This window comes from Phyllobates terribilis, unplaced genomic scaffold (assembly GCF_046119375.1).
Source record: "Phyllobates terribilis strain yellow unplaced genomic scaffold, ASM4611937v1 Scaffold_8__6_contigs__length_399053987, whole genome shotgun sequence".
Taxonomy (NCBI): Eukaryota; Metazoa; Chordata; class Amphibia; order Anura; family Dendrobatidae; genus Phyllobates; species Phyllobates terribilis.
Window position 1 is genome coordinate 364,222,246 of NW_027362768.1, and position 22,077 is coordinate 364,244,322.

Here is a 22,077-nt window from a genome sequence, read left to right on the forward strand (position 1 = left end):
ATATTTTAGGTCTACTCTACACGATTAAGTAGTTTACGACTCGGTGGCTTTTCCTTCTGGGCAAAACCATCATTTTTTAAGCCTTGGTGAGATGGTGGTAGTAAGAAATGACTTTGACGAGAGGATCCTTTTGGCCCAGTGGGTGGGGGAACGTTAGGGGCTTTCAGTAGACCAGATCCAGGAGTATTTTGGTGAGAAATATCTCAATGGTTTCCTTCAAGGATAAGTGACACCATCTTCCTCACTCCTTTAAAACCAAAAAACACTCCCTCCCAAGCTGTATTAAAGTCCCATCTATATAAATTAAACCAACTTTTTTTTTGTCTTCTCAGGTGAAATCTTCAATAACCGTAGAGTCTTGATTCTTTATTCTCCTGACAACCAAGAATATGAAAACCTGGTTCGGGTATTTGCTTCTTCTTTGAAGGGTCTCCAGTTGGACGTGGTCTTGGACCAGTGGCATCGTATACAGATGAGTAAAATTGGCCCCCTGGTTTGGTACCACGAAGAGAAAGACACTGTTTTTAAGAAGAACGGCTTGATCGTCCTCCTCTTCTCCGAAGGTGCCAAAGAGAAGTACATTGCGTGGAAGGCCCAGGAGGCGACACAGCGCAGTGACCTGGATCCATACCAGTCATTTGGAGCTGTGCTGAACTGTGTGGAGCCCGATTTTCGTGAAAAGAAGAACTTGGAGAAATATATTGTTGCCACTTTCAGCCCTTCTCGTCAGAACTCTGTCCCCGAACCATTCAATTCAGTCCTTGCCTATGAGTTACCGTTGTGTCTTGACAAGTTTTTAAAGGAAATTGCAGGGGTCAATGCCAAGAAACTTGGCCAAAGGCAACTGAAGAAGGAGTCTGACAAAATCCGGGAAAAACTCTCCGGCAGGGACACGATGGAATCTGTGAATTCTGTAGGGAATGTGGAATTACAGCCTTTAGTGCAAATCACAAGTAAAGTTCCTTAAACATTTGGTGGAGGATGCGGGCACACTTTATAAGCCGAAGGAAAAGCTTGAAAGGGAACCAGGCGGACATCAGAGTTTACATAAATTGGAAAAGGAATCAAGAGAAGATTCCTGAAATGGACATATCCTTTTGAAGGGTAAAGAATGACAAAATAAAAGCGGGTATAAGGGTGACGCCACTAAAACGCCAACGTATACTACAAGGTCTGAACCATCAGATTGTTACAGAAAATGCAATGAGGTTCAAGTCTAGTTTCCTCCCCAAACAAAGAACTGAACACTGGGATTATAGTAGAGGTTTCTATAAATCCTCAACTTTTTGACCACTAGGGGGAGCATAGAGGAGTCAGTAGTATACAGTGAGCTCCCCCTAGTGGTGGCTGCTGGCCAACAGAATTGTATCACTCTAGTTATTGTCTAAGCAGAGGATTTGGAGCTGTGTATAAGAAGTAAGAGATGAAACTACTATACTTATAGAATATGAAGATTGGATTTCTTGCTTCCAGCTTTATTGAATTGGTAGAAAGTTGAAGTTTTTCATTCTCTGACGTTCAGAGCATTTTCCAATTCTGGTGCTGTTTTATCAAATAGTTTCTATGAAACGCGACTTGAATTTTCACCGCTGTCTGTATATGTGTCCTTTTTTTTTTGTAATTGTTTCTTAATTTGTGACATGGAGAATCTCATCTGTAAAAAAAATTGTGACATCTTGAAAGACATGAAGGAAATAAAAACGTATTTATTTTACTATTGAGTGATTTAATTTCATGGATTACTGTGGAATTAGAGAAAGAGTCCGGGAACCACATAATAACAATGATCTTCTTAGTAGACCAATCATTTTCTAAGTTAAAGGGGATGTCGCCCCCCCCCCCCCCCCCCAAAAAAAAAAAAAGTAATGCAACTTACTAATATAGATCTTCAAATTAAAAGCTTTGGGTGCAGGTCCTATTTCGGTTTGTGTGAAGGGGGCTGGCTCACTTCTAGTAGCAAAGCCAGTTCCCTTCTTTGTCACAGTCTAACTTCCACCTGCTTTGGAGATGGTAGTGGCCCCCTTATCCTTCGGGCCCCTGTATGTGGCTACACAGGTTGCACCAATGATATGTCCCCCCTGAACAGGGTCTCTTCAATGACAACTAGTACCCTCCCAAACACTAGCAGTTATCGCGGAAAGCTACAGCGGCCACTACAGGGGAAATGGAGTATTACATGGCAGAGAAGGGTTCTCCCCTAAGAGACAGCCTAGTCCATGGGGGGAATGACTGTCTGGTTTTTGGGTGTGATGAGGGTCATGACAGTTGCATCCATAGCTGAAAGGAAAGATGTTTTTACTGTATAATTCACTGCAAACACTTCCAGCCGTGAATGAGGACTTGCCTTGCGTAGCATCCATGTGAGCAAATGGAAGGGCGCCAGACCCACAGGTGACGTATCCGTCATGTCTGCAATGTCAATATTAAATGGAAACCATCAGCGCCAATGTAAATGAATAAACCCGATTGTCCCCAGATAAGATGTGAAGGCTCCGTTATCAGGACGTCACCGACTGACGCAGGGTTTCATTCCTGCACCAAATTTCCCAAAGGGCATTTATACGGAAGGAAAAACTCCTGAATGGGACGAGGGGCCGACTTCTATTTTGGCCGATTTGTACCTAATTTTTATTGGAGTGTGTCATTTCCATATAATGGGGGTAAAGTCTAGAGGTTGACATTGAGGAATTGCTACTTATGCAATTGTATCCTGTTAAGGTATGGGGTCTTTAAAAGAAGGGACCCAAATTTGGGTGGGTAAATGGCCTTATAGTCCCGAGGACAAATCCCCAGTGCCATAATGAGGGCGCCACTCCTTTTTGTTCTCTACGGTTTATCACCAAGTAATGATCCCGCGAGGATCAGCATTTTCTTGTAAACTTTGAGCCCAAGCGTAATTATAAGTCACTGATAACAGGGACGAGGACGTGACCGGGATCTAACATGATGCCCAAAATCATTCTTCTGAAATAAGATTTACCCTTTCTGCCTGTGCAGAGGAAATAAAAAAAATGTTAAATATTTTTTTTTTTAAGTTTTAGAACTTGACCCAATTGAAAGTTTCATCAGGGGCTTCCCACAGAAGCCCTGAATATACTGAATTATTGGTACCTTCTGGTAAAGTAAGAAAACCCCACAATGGTCACTGATAGCTAAAGGTTGCAGTGTCCCGCTCAGGACTAGCACACCATACCAAAAAAAAAAAAAAATATATATATACACACAGTACAGACCAAAAGTTTGGACACACCTTCTCATTTAAAGATTTTTCTGTATTTTCTTTTCTTTCACACTGAAGGCATCAAAACTATGAATTAACACATGTGGAATTATATACTTAACAAAAAAGTGTGAAACAACTGAAAATATGTCTTATATTCTAGGTTCTTCAAAGTAGCCACCTTTTGCTTTGATGACTGCTTTCCACACTCTTGGCATTCTCTTGATGAGCTTCAAGAGGTAGTCACCGGAAATGGTCTTCCAACAATCTTGAAGGAGTTCCCAGAGATGCTTAGCACTTGTTGGCCCTTTTGCCTTCACTCTGCGGTCCAGCTCACCCCAAACCATCTCGATTGGGTTCAGGTCTGGTGACTGTGGAGGCCAGGTCATCTGGCGTAGCACCCCATCACTCTCCTTCTTGGTCAAATAGCCCTTACACAGCCTGGAGGTGTTTGGGGTCATTGTCCTGTTGAAAAATAAATGATGGTCCAACTAAACGCAAACCGGATGGAATAGCATGCCGCTGCAAGATGCTGTGGTAGCCATGCTGGTTCAGTATGCCTTCCATTTTGAATAAATCCCCAACAGTGTCACCAGCAAAGCACCCCCACACCATCACACCTCCTCCTCCATGCTTCACGGTGGGAACCAGGCATGTAGAGTCCATCCGTTCACCTTTTCTGCGTCGCACAAAGACACGGTGGTTGGAACCAAAGATCTCAAATTTGGACTTATCAGACCAAAGCACAGATTTCCACTGGTCTAATGTCCATTCCTTGTGTTCTTTAGCCCAAACAAGTCTCTTCTGCTTGTTGCCTGTCCTTAGCAGTGGTTTCCTAGCAGCTATTTTACCATGAAGGCCTGCTGCACAAAGTCTCCTCTTAACAGTTGTTGTAGAGATGTGTCTGCTGCTAGAACTCTGTGTGGCATTGACCCGGTCTCTAATCTGAGCTGCTGTTAACCTGCGATTTCTGAGGCTGGTGACTCGGATAAACTTATCCTCAGAAGCAGAGGTGACTCTTGGTCTTCCTTTCCTGGGGCGGTCCTCATGTGAGCCAGTTTCTTTGTAGCGCTTGATGGTTTTTGCAACTGCACTTGGGGACACTTTCAAAGTTTGCCCAATTTTTCGGACTGACTGACCTTCATTTCTTAAAGTAATGATGGCCACTCGTTTTTCTTTACTTAGCTGCTTTTTTCTTGCCATAATACAAATTCTAACAGTCTATTCAGTAGGACTATCAGCTGTGTATCCACCTGACTTCTGCACAACACAACTGATGGTCCCAACCCCATTTATAAGGAAAGAAATCCCACTTATTAAACCTGACAGGGCACACCTGTGAAGAGAAGACCATTTCCGGTGACTACCTCTTGAAGCTCATCAAGAGAATGCCAAGAGTGTGCAAAGCAGTCATCAAAGCAAAAGGCGGCTACTTTGAAGAACCTAGAATATAAGACATATTTTCAGTTGTTTCACGCTTTTTTGTTAAGTATATAATTCCACATGTGTTAATTCATAGTTTTGATGCCTTCAGTGTGAATGTACAATTTTCATAGTCATGAAAATACAGAAAAATCTTTAAATGAGAAGGTGTGTCCAAACTTTTGGTCTGTACTGTACATATATATATATATATATATATATATATATATACACACAGATTGATCTTATCTTTATAAAATAATAAAACCATTAACTAAAGGGCTTGCACATGATAATGTACAGAAGAATACATGACATTGCAAAATACTCCTGATCACCCGGGTCATACGTCATGGGCATACATCAGCGACTATGACAAGGAATGGGGTAAAACTTGAAAAACTTACAAATAACCAGTCTAATGCTCCATATGGTAAGTAACAAGATCCTTGATCAGATACTGAGCACCTAGCTCTGAAGACAGTCAGGGTAATGGAAGCAATTAGTCAGAATTCCCATACAGACCCTGTGGTGGTGAAACATCTGACTTTACGTTTCGCCTCGCTTCATCACGGGGGGAATAGCACTTTTATTCCCCTCTATGGCCATATGCACACTGAGTTTTTTTGGTGCAGCTCCGCTTCAAAAATCACCTGAATAATCACTTCAAACACTTGAAAGACTTTTCCTATTCATTTTTATTGTAAAATCATTTTTCGGGTCATGTGTTCAGTGATTTGAGCCATTTTTTTTTCCCATTTCAGGGTTTTGAAAAACGCCTGGCAGGAGAAAAGAAGGTGCAGGTCACTTCCAGGAAAACACTCATGATGGAAAACTCTCCAAACTAAGCGCTGTCCAATCAAAAGGCTGCAGGAAAAAAAAAAGTCTTCAATACTGTTCCAGGAAAACAAAAACTTTTTTTTTTTAAAAAAAGGAGCGATTTCTACAGAGGTTTCCTCTAGAAAATGCATAGTTTTTGGTCACCACCCCATAGTTTTAGCACCATGTACACAGATTTATTTGGAGGAGGTAAAAAATGATGAGTTTTTCAGGCGGTAACTGCTTCATGAATCGCTCCTTCTTTTAGGTGTTTTTTTTGTCGTGAGGTTCTTGTTAACATTTCGATTAATATTTCTTTTTAATATTTTTTGGGGACGATTTTCCAACTTTCCAAGCAGTAAATAAAACTTTAGCATTTTATAAGGCAAAAAAAGCGTAAAAAAACTCTTGAGAAGATGCTCGGTCGTCTTTATGGCATTTTTTTTTAAGCCTTCCGATTGACCTCTATTGTAAAGTATGGAGATACTTCAGAGGGGAAAACACCAGAAGAACGGGTCGGGGTCACTTGTTTTAACCGCTTGGGTGTCTTTGGAAACATAAGGCTCCATAAAAGAATGGAATAAAAAGGGAAGAAAAGGAATAAGAAGGGAGAGTCTTTCAAGGATTTTTTATGCCATTTTCAGATGTTTTTCAGAGCAGATCAACTCCAAAAAAATTGTGTGTGCCCATAGCCCTAGACTCTGGTGCCGGCTGTATAACACAGCCCCTGAGCCCGCTTTATACATGCAGTGTGCACCGCACATGTCGCTGAATGCCGCCAATGGAAATCTGGGCAGAGTGCCCCCAGGCACCATGGACCCTGGCACTTTCCCGCCTGCCTACAACCCCCTTTTGCTCTTGTAGGAAGACAAAGCCCCAGATTCTCCCGTTTCCATAGGGGTTGACTTTTCTTCTTGTTATATGGGTCGCTCTCTTCTTGTGGCCCCTCCAGATGGCTCTTGCATGTCCCCCCGAAGAACAATGGGGCTACTTGCACTTTCTAGTTGCTACAAGATGGACACTGATAACATGATGACGGGTGGGAGCCTTATTAGCCATCACACGTGGATTACAGCACAGTTCACACATTACTCTTATGTAAAGATGCCATAAAAAACTACATTCTGGACCCCGGATGTTGGTGCCCCAGGAAAGGGATTTCCCCAACCACAGACTTTTATGATTGTTTCCTTATGTTCTGCACTCATCCTTCATCCAGAAATGTGAATCATCATTTTCAGGAGGGAGTTTCAGTGGTTTGGATGGTCCCATCCCATTCACATGACCCCCAGAAGCTGGGTGGAAAGCCAAAAGTAGAAAGTTTTGATGTTGTGTCCTTGGGAGGGAGCTATTGAGTTTGTTTTTGTTTTCTTCCAAATGCAGCGCCACCTTTGACCACAGGTGGTGTGTGGTATTACAGCTCAGCCTCATTCACTGCTAGCTGCAATACTAGGCAGGAGCCTGAATAGATGAGTGGCAGCTTCCAGTACTGGTCTGCAGCTTTTCCATAGCTCCCATTTATTGCAATGGTCCATACGTCTGCAGTCACTTTGTGCACCTTGCACTAAGGACATTCCTGGGAAACTTCGCTTAAAGGGTTATTCCAAAAAGAAAAAGTTATAACTTCTATAGAAAGCCAAGTGCAGCGCTCTCAGGGGGGTCCCACAGAAAATGAGTGGAGGTTGAGTATGTAAAGCCCAGGGATAGGGGGCAAACGAAAAACCTGTTCTCGGATCATTGGGGGTGAAGCAGGCTACCTAACTATGGTAATGAATTATCATGTCTGCGCTTGAAAGTGTAAAGGTTATTTTTATTTTCGAGCAGTTGGGGGCAGGGGGGATTGAGTTTTTGGGCCCTCATTGATTCGGACTAATAATAAGAAAGAAAAAAAAGTTGGAAAACAAGTAAAATAGATCCTGATCTTCGCAATAAGGTCTCGTTCAAACTGGCGCAGATTCTCTCGGGCTTTTAATTTGCATAAAAAAAAGCAGCAATAATCGCAACATGTGAACAAAGCCTTCATTAGTAAAAAGTTGCTTTCAATCTTTGCCAATAACTGAAGCTGCAGCAATGTCTGAGGGTCATCTCCTTCTTACTGGCGGCCTCTGGTGGCCAATATGTGAATAGCAGGTAAAGTGATAAATATTGGCATTAGGGTGAGGCTGGATAGTGCAGCTACAGCAAAGCTTGTCTGCATGCAAAGGTGAATGGTCGCTTACCAGCAAAACCATGAAGCTGCTCACCTCTGTTGGCATGGGTTGGGTTGGTTCAATTACAGCCTGGTTTCATCCTTGGTGACAAAAAAATTGCTTATTTCTAGGCAGGGACATAACTATAACAGGTGCAGGATTTGCAATTGCATCTGGGCCCTGGAGATTAGAGGGACCGAATAGATCCATTTGCCCCATAGGAAAAGACAATTATTATTAAAGACCTATGAAAGTTGGGGGTCCTGTTGGAGATTTTGCATTGGGGCCCACAGGCAGCAAAATATGCCACTGTTTTTAGGTTGTGCCACCATTATCATGGGTGAGGGTCCTTTGACAGATCCTGTAAAAGAAAGGGATGCAATTTTGGTTGCACCTGGGGCTGGAGAGGTGCAGTGCAAGATAGAATTAGAAGGGGGATGCAGTCCTAAACCGGCTCTGCAGCCCCCTCTTTCTCAGGATCAGTGAGGATCCCAATGATTGGTGCAAATCCTAGCATCAGGCTGTGTGCCCACTATGTGTTCTTTAAGCGTTTCCGCAGTGGCAATTCCACTGCAGAAACGCTTAAAAAACGCTTGGTAGAAGGCCTGCCATGTTCCCCAATGATAATCCGCATGTGCTGTGCACATGCTGCGGAAATTTCCGCTGCGGATTACCATTGCGGAAAAATCCGCAGCACTACAAATTATTTTGCGGAATCGCGGCGTTTTCGCCGCCATTGACTTGCATTGAATCTCTTAATATCCGCATCACTACATGTGCACATGCGGATATTAAGCGATTCAATGTGCGGATGGTACCCGGGTCTGGAGAAGACCCGGGTACCATGGTACCTGTAAAAAAAAAAAGAATTCAAATAAAAATATACATTATACTCACCTTCCGATGGCCCCCGGTCTCCATAGCGATGCGTCCTGGCTCCCCGGCAGCTCGCGATTGTCTAAAAGGACCTTCCATGATGTCATTTAGTCATGTGACAGGTCACGCAACTGCTGACATCGGCGGTCGCGTGATCTGTCACGTGACTAAATGACGTCATGGAAGGTCCTTTTACACAACCGCGAGACACAGGGGAGACCAGACGCATTGGAGAAGGAGACCGGGGGACATCGGAAGGTGAGTATAATGTTTTTTTTTATTTTTTACCATTTTTATTCTTTTTTTTAACTAACTTGGTCACACTATATAAAATACTTTTGCATGGATTTATATAGTGACCAAGTTTGTCAAGCACTTTCCAAGTGATGAAAAAAATTCTTGGAAATCGCTTGACAACCCGCATGGGGAATTGCATGTGAAGAACGCTTCACATCCACATGTCCCTGTCAGGAAAAACGCATGTACAATCCGCATGTACAATCCGCATGCGTTTTTTCTGCCAGGGAGATGCAAAAACGCTCAGGAAAAATCCGGAGCATTTCTGCATCGTGGGCACATAGCCTTAGACCACGGCCCCACTATCAGTATTCGGTCAGTATTTTTTCTCAAGAATGGGTGATAAATGCAGAATTGGTGACTTGCTTCTATTATACCTTTTCTCTGATTGTTCGTCACCTGGTTTTGGCTCCAACTCCTGAGAAAAAATACTGACCAAATACTGATAGTGGGGCCGTGGCCTTACAGCGCTACTTTACAAGATGGGAAAATCCCCTTTAGTTGTGCACAGAGAATCAGCCGTGCATTACAGCAGCTATCGGAAGTTTTCTCAACTCTGATTTGCTGGCTGCGAAGAAATATCCGCGCATTTATTGGTGCACGGTGCAGCTATTAATCCACTACATGTTGATTGTTCCTCCAGATTTTACCCCGAAAAATCTGCATCCAAAACGGATTTTTTTTCCCATAAAAATTCCAGCAGGTGTAACTGTGTCTATGTCCCCTCAAAAAATTCATTTGACCACTGCTGCAGAATTTGCAGAGGAACCTGGCAGTAAGTTTCCCTGCAGCGCCCCCACAGGAGACATGGAGCATTACATCAACCGGCCTGTGTCATATATGGGGCACATAGATGACTGGGCTATTAGCCCCCTATTTCGGCCAGCACTGGATCACTTGTCATTATACACTTGGCCTGTGGCCCCCATTTGGTTGTGGCCCCTGATTGCTCCCCCTCATTATAATGTAGGGTGATGCACTTGGTGCAGAACATGTGCTCCATCCAGAACTTTCTAGAACGCCTCTTCCCAGCTGCTGCACTCGGCAGGTTATTAATAGCCACCTGTCTCAGTGTCCGCCTCCCCGGCAGCCTCGTTATCCTCCTCTCCTCCCTCTCCGCAGAGTGCTGCAGCGCGCACAGGGTTAACCCTCGCTGACAGCCGCCGGCCCCCGGGTTCGGGTTCGATCAGTGACGTCAGCGCACATGGCTCGCTGTGATTGGCTGAGAGGCCGCTCCAGTGGTAGAGACGTGTCCGGCTGCCGCAGCTGAGGATTGCGGTGCGGGAGGAGCGGTGCATGCCGGGAGCTGCGGCGGCGCCAGTGTGAGGGGCACGGGTGCTGGAGGTGGGTATGGACACGGGGCAAGGAGGGGAGACCACAGCTCTGGAGTGGCGGCCATTTATAACCTAGAGGGGCTGTGTAACCAGTGTGGCAGGCTGGGGCATATGGTGCAGGACATGCAGGGAGCCAGGCCAACCTGGGGATGGGGCATGGCGTAGGATGGGCTTTGTGCATGCCCAGGTGCCAGCCTGGTAGTGTTCATGACCTTTCCCATGGCTGGGACAGGGGCATTATATGGCACAGGGTGCACAACATACATGGATCATGCCAACTTGGGGCACAGGCTACCAGGCTGCGTACCCCATAGTCCAGCCAATGCTTATTGCGTGCCCCCCTATGCTTATTGCATGCCCCCTATATATGCAGAACATATTGCAGAAATCATGCCAACCTGGGGCAGAATATACCAGCTTGGACTATGGGGTAAACTCTGCCCTTGGTTGGCATGATTAATGTATTTTCTGCACCACATGCATGCTAAGTGCTGCATACCCCGATACCCATGTCCCAGCTCTTATCTCTTGCTCAGTGCCCATGTCATCTGGTGCAGAATGTATATGTATGAGCAGTGCCATCGGGTATATAGCACTGGGTATACGTGAACATGTGGTGCTGAAGATGCATGAACGGCCGTGCCAGCGTGTGGCAGAAAACACCAGGCTGCTTGTCCCATATCCCAGCTTGGTATCCTTCGCCCCTTGCTGGCATGGCCTTTCATGGGTTTCTTCTGCACCATATTCCCTGGGCATGGTGCAGGATAATGCAGAAATGCCAACTAAAAGCAGCATATGCCAGGCTCAGATATGGACGTAAGTATATATGTAACACTGGGCATACATGACGTGCTTCATGGATGCTCAGTGTTACATGCCCATGTCCCAGCCTGGTATATTCAGCTGCTTGATGCCATTGCCTTTGATGCATGTATCTTCTGCACCATATGACATGAGCACTGGATTAATGCAGAAATGCCAACCAAGAGCAGCGTATTTTAGACGTTGGCATAGTGAGCATACAGCACTGGACATACGTGGGGCTAAATATACCAGACAGGGCTGGGGAATGTAGTACTTGGCATGCATATACCATACTCTTGTGTGATTCATGCATCCCCTATGCCCATGTCCGAGCCTGGTGTATTCTGCCCCATGTTGGCATGGCCTTCTATGCATCTATATTCCATACTATATGTGCTTCTTACATGCCCAGTGCTGCATACCCCAACCTGACATATTCTGTTCTGCACCATATGTCATGGTTCACTGTGTATGGTGCAAGATATTGCTGAGATTAATGCAGAAATTTCTATAAAGATTGGCATGTACCAGGCTCAGACATGGGCATAAGGGTCTATGTAGTGGGCATACATAACTTGGGCTTCATGCATACCCTGTTTTTCTTCTATGCCCTTGTCCCAGCCCGGTATGTTTTGCTTTTTGATAACTCAGAGATGCCATCTAAGAGCTGAATATCCAGGGTTTGTACATGGATGCAGGGGTATGTAATGCTGGGCATCCATAAGGTTCACATAGTGCAGAATACTAATACAGCACACGTGATGCCAGCTGGAGGCGTGGTGTGCCAGGCTGTGAGCGATAGCGTGGCATGATGACCTCTGGGGGAAATATGGATGTTGTACTTCTCAGCTGGTTGCAATTTGTTGGTGCTATAGACTGGCAATAAATCACACAGCAGGGATCACTGCACCTGGTGCTAGATGTGGGCAGATGGGCGACTCTGCACATTACACGCATACATGGGAAGAGCGGCACCATTGCATCCATTTTCCTCTCAAGGACTGAATTGTGAAGATGATCCCCCACCATGTGCTCTGTTAAAAACATATGGACATAATATGGGAAGGGGAGGTACATTGATCGGGACTCCGTAGAGTGGAGAGGCCCATACAAGATGTCACCTCCTCTGCTGGACCATGCATGGACCCCATAAAATGCTGAATTCTTCTTATGGATGTCATAGAGTTGTGGGGAGGGGGCCAGTCTTTGGGACCACACTAGCGGACCCCAACACCTGGTCCTTACCCGAGACGTCTGCTCATCACATAATGTGAATGTCGCATCAGAGCGTTCAGATGACACGATGAAATATTTAGTGGATGATGGGGAGGTATTAATTATTTATCGATTATTAATTATTAAAAATCCTGGACAGCAAATGGCTTATTGCAGGAAATCTAAAGACTCCACCCAGCAAGCACACGTCACAACTCCAATTTTTTTCTTCTCACGTGCGCTCTCCTTCTTTCTAGCTCGCTCTCTGTGGTGCATTTTACCTTGTTCTCTTTTCTTTGTCTTGCTCTATTGCACGCTCCTCACCCTCGCTCTCTAGTGAGTGTCCCCCTTCCTTGCACACTTTTGCGCCTTCGCCATCTATAGTTCACCCTCTCTCTCCTGCCCCCTGTTGCGTGCGGCCCTCGCCCCCTTTTGCACCCTCTTTTTTTTTTATTTTTTATTTGCACTTTCTTCCTGCACTTTACTCACTATTACACGTTCTCTCAGGCCCCGCTCTTGTGGGTGCTCTTCCTCTGGCTCTTTTTGTGCTCTTACCCTAAATCTCTGTTTCTCCCTATATTTTATTCCTCTCTGTGTTCTCTCCTTCTTGCACGCTTTTTAACCCCTCTTGCGCCCCATATCTCGCTCAGTGCTCCCTTACTTTATCCTTGACTCGTCCATTCATCCTTTTATTCCTTTCTGTCAGTGATTAATGAGACAAGAGTTGATGGTTGTCCCAGTTCTGCCCCTAATATTACATACGGGAGCTGTGTACACATAACGGTAGAATATTACTAGTTTGGATATTTTGTAGGGCGGCTTTTTATTTTTGAGGCCTTGGAGTAATATAAATCTTTGCAGATGTTATTGCATTGGGCGCTTTGCACGCCGTAGCCCCGTAAGCTTCTTATGTCCGGTCCGCGCTCCACCATGTTCTAGTATTGGACGCATCTGTTCATCTCTTGCAGAGAATTGGTTCTTATTTATTGCAGCCCTTTTCTCCGGAGACCTCATACCTCCATCACCCTATAATCACCGACACAGCGGGAGGCGTAATGCGCAGGGTTAATAATAAGGTGACTATCTGTGGATATCTTGGCTCTGTCTCCGGTTATTATCGGGCTGCAGCACATCTCCATCCCTGCAGAGCAGTCAGGGGGGTGCGAGAGCCGTGTGACAACCCAATGGGTATCATTATGGGCACATGGGTGGTCATGCGGCTTTCCTTGTGTTCTGGGAGAGCTGGGTGATGGCGGCACAGCTTCCACTTAGGCTCCGAGTGCAAGTATATAACACAGGGATGTGATCACTTATGTTATTTCTTCTTTCTTTAGGGTTGGCTCTGATTTTCCAGGGTTCTCCATCATGGATGCCTGGCACAGATTCATGGGTTCCTTGCTGGGCACTCTGCTCCTTTTTCTTCTCCTCTCCAGACTTGGTGCTGCCAAGCAAGAGCCGTGCCTGACCTGCCGCAGCCTGGTCAACAATTTCATCAAGGTGAGACTACAAGATCAAGGAAAATCAGATCCCTTTAAAGTGAGCGGGCACCGTGCCAAGCCGGACCATAAAATTGTGCACCCACGTGCGCCATCACCTCTCTAGGTATCTGAGGAGCCGTGAGAGAGGTCGGGTACGGGCGGAGCGCTCCCATACTGATCTAAAGAGCTGCCAAACCTAAATTCCCCTCCCCCCTCAAACCTGAGTCCCCTCCCCGTGCCCCTGGCAGATAATAATTCCAAAACTTCACATGGGTCATAACTCCTTAATGGACGGTCCTAGGGAGGCGGTTCTTGTGTAATCCGATCCAGCCGGACCTCTGCTACACGTGGAGACTAAACACAACTGTACTATCTGTTTCCTGTTAGCTGTTCTCTTTATCTCCCTATTCCTATGTGCTAGAATGGGTCGAGACCCAGGTGGACATTCTCCATGTCCTGGGGATCGTGGAACTATACACTAGGACGTATAGTATATCCATAACTGCTTATGAAATCATAGCTGTCTGAACAAAGGAGACCACATGGTTTGGATCCACAGGGGGTCTTCCTGCAGGAGCTTACTAGCTAGCTGGTGGGGGTGTAAATCCTTTGTCTGAAGCTGGCCAGGTGTCTTGTTACGACTACACTTGCTTACAGGATGATTGTGAGCTGCCATTACACCTCCCCATCCTTCCCAACTGGCCGTAGACTTTTGGTTTAGTGGCCCCTTTTAAGAGTCATGTTTCATTCTGTTTTAGGGCATAGAGAAGACGGCCGGGCAAAATTTTGGTGGAGGCAACACGGCGTGGGAAGAGGAGAAGCTGGCAAAGTATGAGAGCAGGTATCGGGGTTGTGCACAAATTTTATGATGTCTCTGGATTCCTCCCAAAAAACAAACAAACAAAAAATAAAATGTTTCCGCTATTTTAAGGAAATTGCTTCCAAATAAGAAATGGTATAAAATGAAGAAGTGACCTTTCCTCACCCCTTTGGTCTGCACCAGTCTCTGCTTGCTTCATGCAGACACAAGCACTTGAGCAACGCTGCTGACAATCACTGCTGAATGGTAGAAGTGGCATGGAAGTAAGCAGAGACCGGAGCGAAGGAATTGATGAGGAATTAAGGGGTGAGTTTAGATTACCTCTTTCATGCTCTAGACAATTTTTTTTCCGAAATACTGGAAAGCCCCTTTAAGGTGAGAGGTTATGTCATATTTGAAGGGAAGGACATTTTGTTATAATTGTCTGTTTCCGCAGTGAGACGCGTCTTCTGGAGGTGATAGAAAATGCCTGTGACAAGTCCGACTATGAATGTAATAAGATGTTGGAGCAGAACGAAGAACATCTGGAAACCTGGTGGTTTAAGAGGTGAGGACGACTAATAAATGCCAAAGCGTGAAGAGTTAAAGTGCAAATCCAGGAATTGTAGTTATTCTTAAAGGGGCTGCCCAGGCTTGGCGTTCAAGTCTGCAGTCCATAAACTTGCATACCCTCGCAGAAATCTCAAACACCTTGACCTACACTCACTCTCTGAATCCCTTCTCCCTCTTACAGACATTAGTTCCTTACATGATGCAGATATTGCTGCCACTTTATACAACACTACAACAGCTGCAGCTCTCTATTCAGTCGCCCCCCTCACACATACCAAAGCTCGCACAACCAACAGACAACCCTGGCACACCAGCCTGACTAAAGAACTGTGACGGGCCTCCAGGGTTGCTGAGCGTAGATGGAAAAGGTCTCACTCCAATGAGCATTTCATTGCATTCAAACAGTCCCTCACTACCTTCAAGTCCACACTCACTGCAGCAAAACAAACATGCTTCTCATCTCTCATATCCTCCCTGTCTCACAACCCCAAACAACTATTCAACACCTTCAATTCTCTCCTCTGTCCCCCAGTGCCTCCTCCCTCTCCTCTTATTTCAGCCGAAGACTTTGCCTCATTCTTCAAGCAGAAGATTGACACCATCAGACAAAGCTTTTGCCTAAAGCCCCCACAGCCCCTCCTCACACCTACTCAACCCTCCTCCTCCAAAACCACATTCTCCACCATTACGGAAGATCAACTTTCCTCTTTAGTCTCCAAATCACACCTCACGACCCAATCCCGTCCCACCTCACCCCAAACCTTACCACTATCTTCATCCCAGCCCTAGCCCACCTCTTCAACCTGTCACTAACAACTGGTGTCTTCCCCTCATGCTTCAAACATGCCTCAATCAGACCAATCCTCAAAAAGCCCTCCCTTGACCCATCCTCTGTCTAGCTATCGCCCGATATCACTTCTCCCCTATGCCTCAAAACTACTGGAACACGTCCATTCTGAGCTGTCCTCCCACCTCTACTCCTGCTCCCTCTTCGACCGCACCATTCTACTGAAACTGCCCTGACTAAAGTCACCAACGACCTACTAACCGCCAAATCTAAGCAACACTACTCCGTCCTCCTCCTCCTAGACCTGTCATCTGCCTTCGACACAGTGGACCATTCCCTCTTACTACAGACTCTCTCATCTCTCGGCATCACAGACTTGGCCCTATCCTGGATCTCCTCATACCTAACAGACAGGACATTCAGTGTCTCCCACTCACAGACCACCTCCTCATCTCGCCCCCTATCTGTCGGTGTCCCCCAAGGTTCAGTTCTAGGACCCCTGCTCTTCTCCATCTATACCTTAGGCCTGGGACAGCTCATAGTCTCATGTCTTTCATTATCACCTCTATGCTGATGACACACAGATCTACCTCTCTGGACCCGATATCACCTCCCTACTAACCAGAATCCCACAATGTCTGTCCGCTATCTCATCCTTCTTCTCTGCTAGATTTCTAAAACTTAACATGGATAAAACAGAATTCATCATCGTTCCGCCATCTCATTCAACCCCCCCAACTGATCTATCTATCATAGTCAATGGCTGCCCAATCTCCCCAGTCCCTCAGGCTCGCTGCCTTGGGGTAACCCTGGACTCTGAACTCTCAAACCACATATCCAAGCCCTTTCCACCTTCTGCCGACTCCAACTCAAATATATCTCCTGGATCCGCACATTCCTAAACCATGAATCTGCAAAAACACTAGTGCATGCCCTCATCATCTCCTGCTCTGTGGCCTCCCTTCCAACACTCTCGCACCCCTCCAATCTATTCTAAACTCTGCTGCCCGACTAATCCACCTGTCCCCCTGCTATTCCCCGGCCTCTCCTCTCTGTCAATCTCTTCACTGGCTCCCCATTGCCCAGAGACTCCAGTTCAAAACCCTAACCATGACATACAAAGCTATTCAGAACATGTCTCCCCCATACATCTGTGACCTAGTCTCCCGGTACTTACCTGCACGCAACCTCCGATCCTCACAAGATCTCCTTCTCTACTCCCCTCTTATCTCCTCCTCCCACAATCGCATACAAGATTTCTCCCGTGCTTCCGCCCTACTCTGGAACTCTCTAACCCAACACATCAGACTCTCGTCGACCGTGGAAACCTTCAAAAGGAGCCTGAAGACCCACCTCTTCCCACAAGCCTACAACCTGCAGTAACCACCACTCCACAAATAATGCTGCACGACCAGCTCTACCCTCACCTACTGTATCCTCACCCACCCCTTGTAGATTGTGAGCCCTCGCGGGCAGGGTCCTCGCTCCTCCTGTACCAGTCGCCGTCACATTGTGTTCAAGATTATTGTAATTGTTTTTGCGATGTATACTCCTTTTTCACATGTAAAGTGCCATGGAATAAATGGCGCTATAATAATAATATTGACATTGTGTTCACTGCACACTGTCAGGATTTTCCAGTGTCATGTGACTGCAGGTATAGTTTTCATTGTCTCTGAGCTAGTGGGGGTATAAGGGCTCCTATGATGTCTCCCATACACAGACACACAGGATTACTACTCCATTGACTTTTGATAGCACATGGAGGGCATTATACAGCAGTGCTGAGCAGTGTAGCTGTGAATCCAGCTCTGATGTGAAATAAACACTTACTAGAATACTAGGTCCTGTGTCTCTTTCTTCTCCTTCCTCCTACCAACCTTATAGACTTGTTTTGACCAAGATGCGTTTTAGAATTTTTTTTCGGCGTGAATGACTAGTTCTGGGGGTAGAGGCATGGGAAAGAAGTGGCTCATAAGTGGAGAAACAAGTAGATTTCTCTGATAATGTTGAGTTATGAGCCCATTCCCAGGATGATAGGTGGTAAGTATCTGATCGCCAGAGGTCCCAATGATAGAGGAGCAGTGGTCTCCTGCTGAGTGCGCTGCTGCTCCATTAATACTCTGTAGGATTGATAGATGAGCGCTGTACTCTGCTTTGTCCCATAGATTGGAGTGGTCCTCCAATAAGTGATTTGCATCGAGATTAATCTGCATTTATTGCGTTTTTCTTTTGCAAATGCATAAATTCCATAGAAAGCGAACTCCCAAGATATATTGCTTGATCCCAATGCTTTTTGTTTGCTCCCTAGACCCAAAGAGCCCAGCGACCTCTCTGACTGGCTGTGTATGGACACCTTGAAACTCTGCTGCCCGGAAGGCACCTGGGGTCCGGATTGTGCACGTGAGTTTTCAGCCCCGTATTATATAGTCTTGATTTAACCCAAAAAATTAAAGTCGCAGTACGATGTTCTCACCACCTGTATTACAGCCTGCCCGGGCGGCACTGACGAGCCCTGCAACGGGAGGGGAGAATGCAACGGAACTGGCACCCGAGCCGGCACGGGGACATGCGACTGTCACCCCAGCTATGGTGGCCCCTTGTGTACGGACTGTGCAGTCGGTTATTATGAGGAAGCCAAAAATGAGAGCCACCTGGTATGTTCTGGTATGTAAGGGGACGATAGTGCATGCTCCCATACAGAAGTTGTATATTTAAATAGATATGTTAGCGCATTATTCTGTGAACCTACAACACCCAGCATGTCACCAGCTCTAGTGAAACTACAACTCCCACAATGCTGAGAGCTGTAGTCTCCATCGGCTTGTAATCCGCGGTTTTGCAGACTGCTGCTCCGGAGGAACTCAACGCAGCAAAGAATCATAATATTTTGCCGAGCAGGTTTTCTAGAAACAGAAAGCACGCAGGGATCGCTGAGGGGCAATTGTCATTTTGGGATTTGCACATATCCTTTCCAGTTTTACTGATGACTTTTGTGCATTTTCTTTATTTTCAGAGTGTCACCGCTCCTGCAGCAAGTGCCTGGGACCGGGGGACGATCAGTGCGTGCTGTGCAAGAAGGGCTGGATGCTGCACGACATGAAATGTATCGGTGAGTGATCACTAGGGGATTTTGCAATGGAGGCCGACGTTCTTTTCTATTAGACCGGGGTCTGACCGGCGTATTTCATGGGCCGGACCCAAATGTGTCTGACGCTGTAAGGTTCCGGTAGGGAGATCCGCAGTCAGTCCAGGCCAAATACGAAGCGTGAAATACGTCCGTCTGACTAATGGTCCTGGACACTATGGCTGCCGCCTCCGTATACAGCACCTGCTGATCTAGGTGGGCACTGATGAGACACCCAACTTCATATTCAGGATTTCTCTTCCTCCTCTGCAGACATTGATGAATGTGGCACCATCGATCGCTGCAGATCCAACCAGTACTGCCTGAATACAGAGGGATCCTATGAATGCCGAGGTGAGCCGTCACTCATGCCAGTCATTGCTTAAAAGGGATGTTCACTTTGAGTGTTTCCTCCTTCTTCAGGTCCCTATACAAGTTAGGAAAAAAAGGTTATCTGAACTCTCCAATTTTTGACAATCTGAAGGCAGCTCTATTAGAGAATATAACTTTGGTTAAGTCTGGAGCCCCCGACACACTGTTTGGTCCATCTGGTAGAATTATTGTCCGGAGAAGAAAAGGTGACGTTGCCATGATTCCTGTGCAGCAGTAAAGCTTCCGGAGACCGTTCACATATGGGGGCTTCTCATCCATGGAGGGGGCGCACTCACATTTTTGCCTAAGAAACTTTTGGCCACAATTGTAAGGCGTACAGTAGGCTGACCGAATGGTGGTCCCGCTCTTGGGACCCCCAGATGTAATATGTGCGGAAACCCTGCAGCCCCACAGCAGGGAAAGGAAGCATTACAGTGTTCCCATTACAATCTATGGGCTTTGTGTGACAGGTGGATTTACTTGGGACTTCCAAAGCGAGCGAGAACATTTTCTAGCATCTCTGGATAATCTGAGGGTCCGTGCTCCACTGCTACATTTGCAAATTTGGGGTTTTCTGAACCAGAAATAGACTTTATTCTGATTTAATGAGAAATACTCATTGCATTTTTTCCCTTTTTGTGTCCCTCTGATATCCAGACTGTGATAAATCCTGTATTGGATGCATGGGCGCAGGGCCGGCACGATGCAAGAAATGCAATGCCGGGTTCTATCGGGACGGTGCCAAGTGCCTGGGTGAGTATGGCTGAAGGATGCTGCAATTTCTGCAGTACTGCAGGGACCGGATTATAAATGATGGCTTTTATCAGCTAAAATATGTATGGACCGCTCCTTATAGGAAGCTGTTTTTGCGCTCTGTACTCGTCGCCGCCACAAGGTGTCACTGCCGCGCACGCCACGTCGAGCGACTGCAGTTTTGCAGCATTACTGCCGTGCTGTAATCTCACTTTCTGTATCACAGATGTGGACGAGTGCGACAGCGAGATCCCCAAGTGTAAAGGCTTACGGGAGGAGTGTGTGAACACGGAGGGAAGCTACAGCTGCGTGTGCGAGAAGGGTTATTCCAAGATGGCCGGGTCCTGTAAGGCGGATCATAAAGGTGAGTCGTGGAGGCGGTTTGAAGTGTGGAGAATTGCTTAAAATACAATTCCACAAGCTGGAGTTATAAAGTGGCTCCGAAACAAAGTTTAAAGTTTATTTCTCAGTGCAAAAAATCCTTCCTTAAAGTAACATCTTCCCCCTGCATATAGATTCTCTGTAAAACCGTCTCTATCCTAAAGAATTCACCTAGAGATGGAAGAGGGGAGAGGAGGGGGATGAAGCTGCAGTTTTTCTCCCTTTAGTGTCAGCCTTTGTGCTGCGAGAGGGGAGAAAGAGACTTCTAAATGGCGCAGAACAAATAACACATCTCTCCGATTACATCAGGAAAAGTTCAGCCACCAAGTGGTAATAATTTGCAGGTTGCTGGCGACGTGTCTGGCCACTATGTCCACCTTATTGGGAAGAGATGTTTTGCTTTACTGCCTTATTTAGGAGTTGCTCCTTGTATATTCTGCATTGTATTTAACTTTTTCTTTTGTGGCCAGATGACTCTGAGAAAGGCTTGTTTGATGACATCACGGACGACGAGGTGGTGGTCCTCCAGCAGATGTTCTTCGGGGTGGTCATCTGCGCTCTGGCCACTCTAGCGGCTAAAGGGGACATGGTCTTTACCGCAATCTTCATTGGAGCCGTGGCGGCCATGGCCGGATACTGGTTCTCGGAGAAAAGCGACAGAGTGCTTGAAGGCTTTATGAAGGGGAGATAGCTTCCTGACGGGGTGCCGGACCAGAATGTTTATGGGGCTCCTCTTCTGCTTCACCCATGGGGCCCCAAAGAGCTGATGATACAGCCCTGCCGGGGAGGAGAGATGGACAATAGCGACTTGGAGACCCTGGAAAAATCCTCCAAGAAATTATCCTTACCCCCTAATATTGTAGAAGACACATAAGCACAGAAACCACTGAAAATATCCTATATAAGGTTATAGAATCGTCTATGAAGAAGGTTCCAAAACGTTTTTTTTTTTTTTTTAAAGGAATCCACAAATCTTTAGATTTTCTTTTCTTTCACCATGAAGGAGGCGATCTTGGACATATCGAGAATCTTTTTACTCTCGCTGAATACTTCGCCTATTTGCCCGCTACACATTTTCCCCGGCATTCATATTGGAGATCAGAGGTGACGCCAGCGCTTTTGGGGGTATGGACCCTCTTGGAAGAACAGAGACTCCTGGAATCGGACTGGGTTAATGTGTATTTATTAAGAAGGGAGCTGCTCCTTTAAATACTGGCGGTTCTGCGCGGACTGGCTGGTTTTGTGACTTTTTTTTGTTTTTCTCAGGGGTCACCGCACCTTGTAGGAGTGACCACGACCTGCCCTTGCAGGGTAGGAACACTTTTGCAAATGTTTTTTGTATTGCTTCGGTGCCTCTAAAAATAAATCAGATCCTCTGTTTTAATTTAAGAAGAAAAAAAAAAAAAAAAAAAAAAAAAAAAATATATATATATATATATATATATATATATATATATATATATATATATATATATATATATATATATATATATATATATATATATATATATATATATGTGTGTATGTATATGTATTGTGTTGTGTATACAGCCCCAATGCGTCTCCATGACTGCAAAACAAATCTTATGTAGCCTTTTCCTGCAATCGTTCCTTTTTGTCTTCTCGAATCT

The 22,077-nt window shown here is 45.8% G+C and overlaps 2 protein-coding genes across 3 annotated transcripts in view; both read left to right on the top strand.

Moving 5' to 3' along the window:
* Positions 1 to 1,714, top strand: part of IL17RC (interleukin 17 receptor C) — a 53,569-nt gene extending 51,855 nt beyond the window's left edge. Inside the window, exon 19 of the mRNA XM_073644820.1 lies at positions 333 to 1,714. Within this exon, the coding sequence (XP_073500921.1) occupies positions 333 to 967 (635 nt within the window). The 3' untranslated portion in view covers positions 968 to 1,714. The remainder of the gene's footprint in view (positions 1 to 332) is intronic.
* Positions 1,715 to 10,008: 8,294 nt separating this feature from the next.
* CRELD1 (cysteine rich with EGF like domains 1) lies at positions 10,009 to 21,834 on the top strand. 2 transcript variants are annotated; one of them, XM_073644822.1, is made up of 11 exons: positions 10,009 to 10,167; positions 13,511 to 13,673; positions 14,413 to 14,483; positions 14,911 to 15,021; positions 18,125 to 18,216; positions 18,304 to 18,480; positions 18,830 to 18,925; positions 19,214 to 19,294; positions 19,970 to 20,065; positions 20,292 to 20,429; positions 20,917 to 21,834. In XM_073644822.1, the coding sequence occupies exons 2-11, from the start codon at positions 13,542 to 13,544 to the stop codon at positions 21,135 to 21,137; spliced, it is 1,215 nt and encodes a 404-aa protein (XP_073500923.1). In that variant the 5' UTR covers positions 10,009 to 10,167; positions 13,511 to 13,541; the 3' UTR covers positions 21,138 to 21,834. The 2 variants fall into 2 exon arrangements, with proteins under 2 accessions (XP_073500923.1, XP_073500922.1); XM_073644821.1 differs by having other exon boundaries at positions 14,413 to 14,495; positions 20,917 to 21,833.
* The last annotated feature ends 243 nt before the right edge of the window (positions 21,835 to 22,077 follow it).

Excerpts from the sequence above, each read along its gene's own strand:
- CRELD1 (XM_073644821.1), top strand. The coding sequence starts at position 13,542 with ATGGATGCCTGGCACAGATTCATGGGTTCCTTGCTGGGCACTCTGCTC. Across the intron at positions 18,926-19,213 it reads GCACGACATGAAATGTATCG|ACATTGATGAATGTGGCACC; the intron begins GTGAGTGATCAC and ends CCTCCTCTGCAG. Across the intron at positions 20,066-20,291 it reads GGACGGTGCCAAGTGCCTGG|ATGTGGACGAGTGCGACAGC; the intron begins GTGAGTATGGCT and ends TCTGTATCACAG.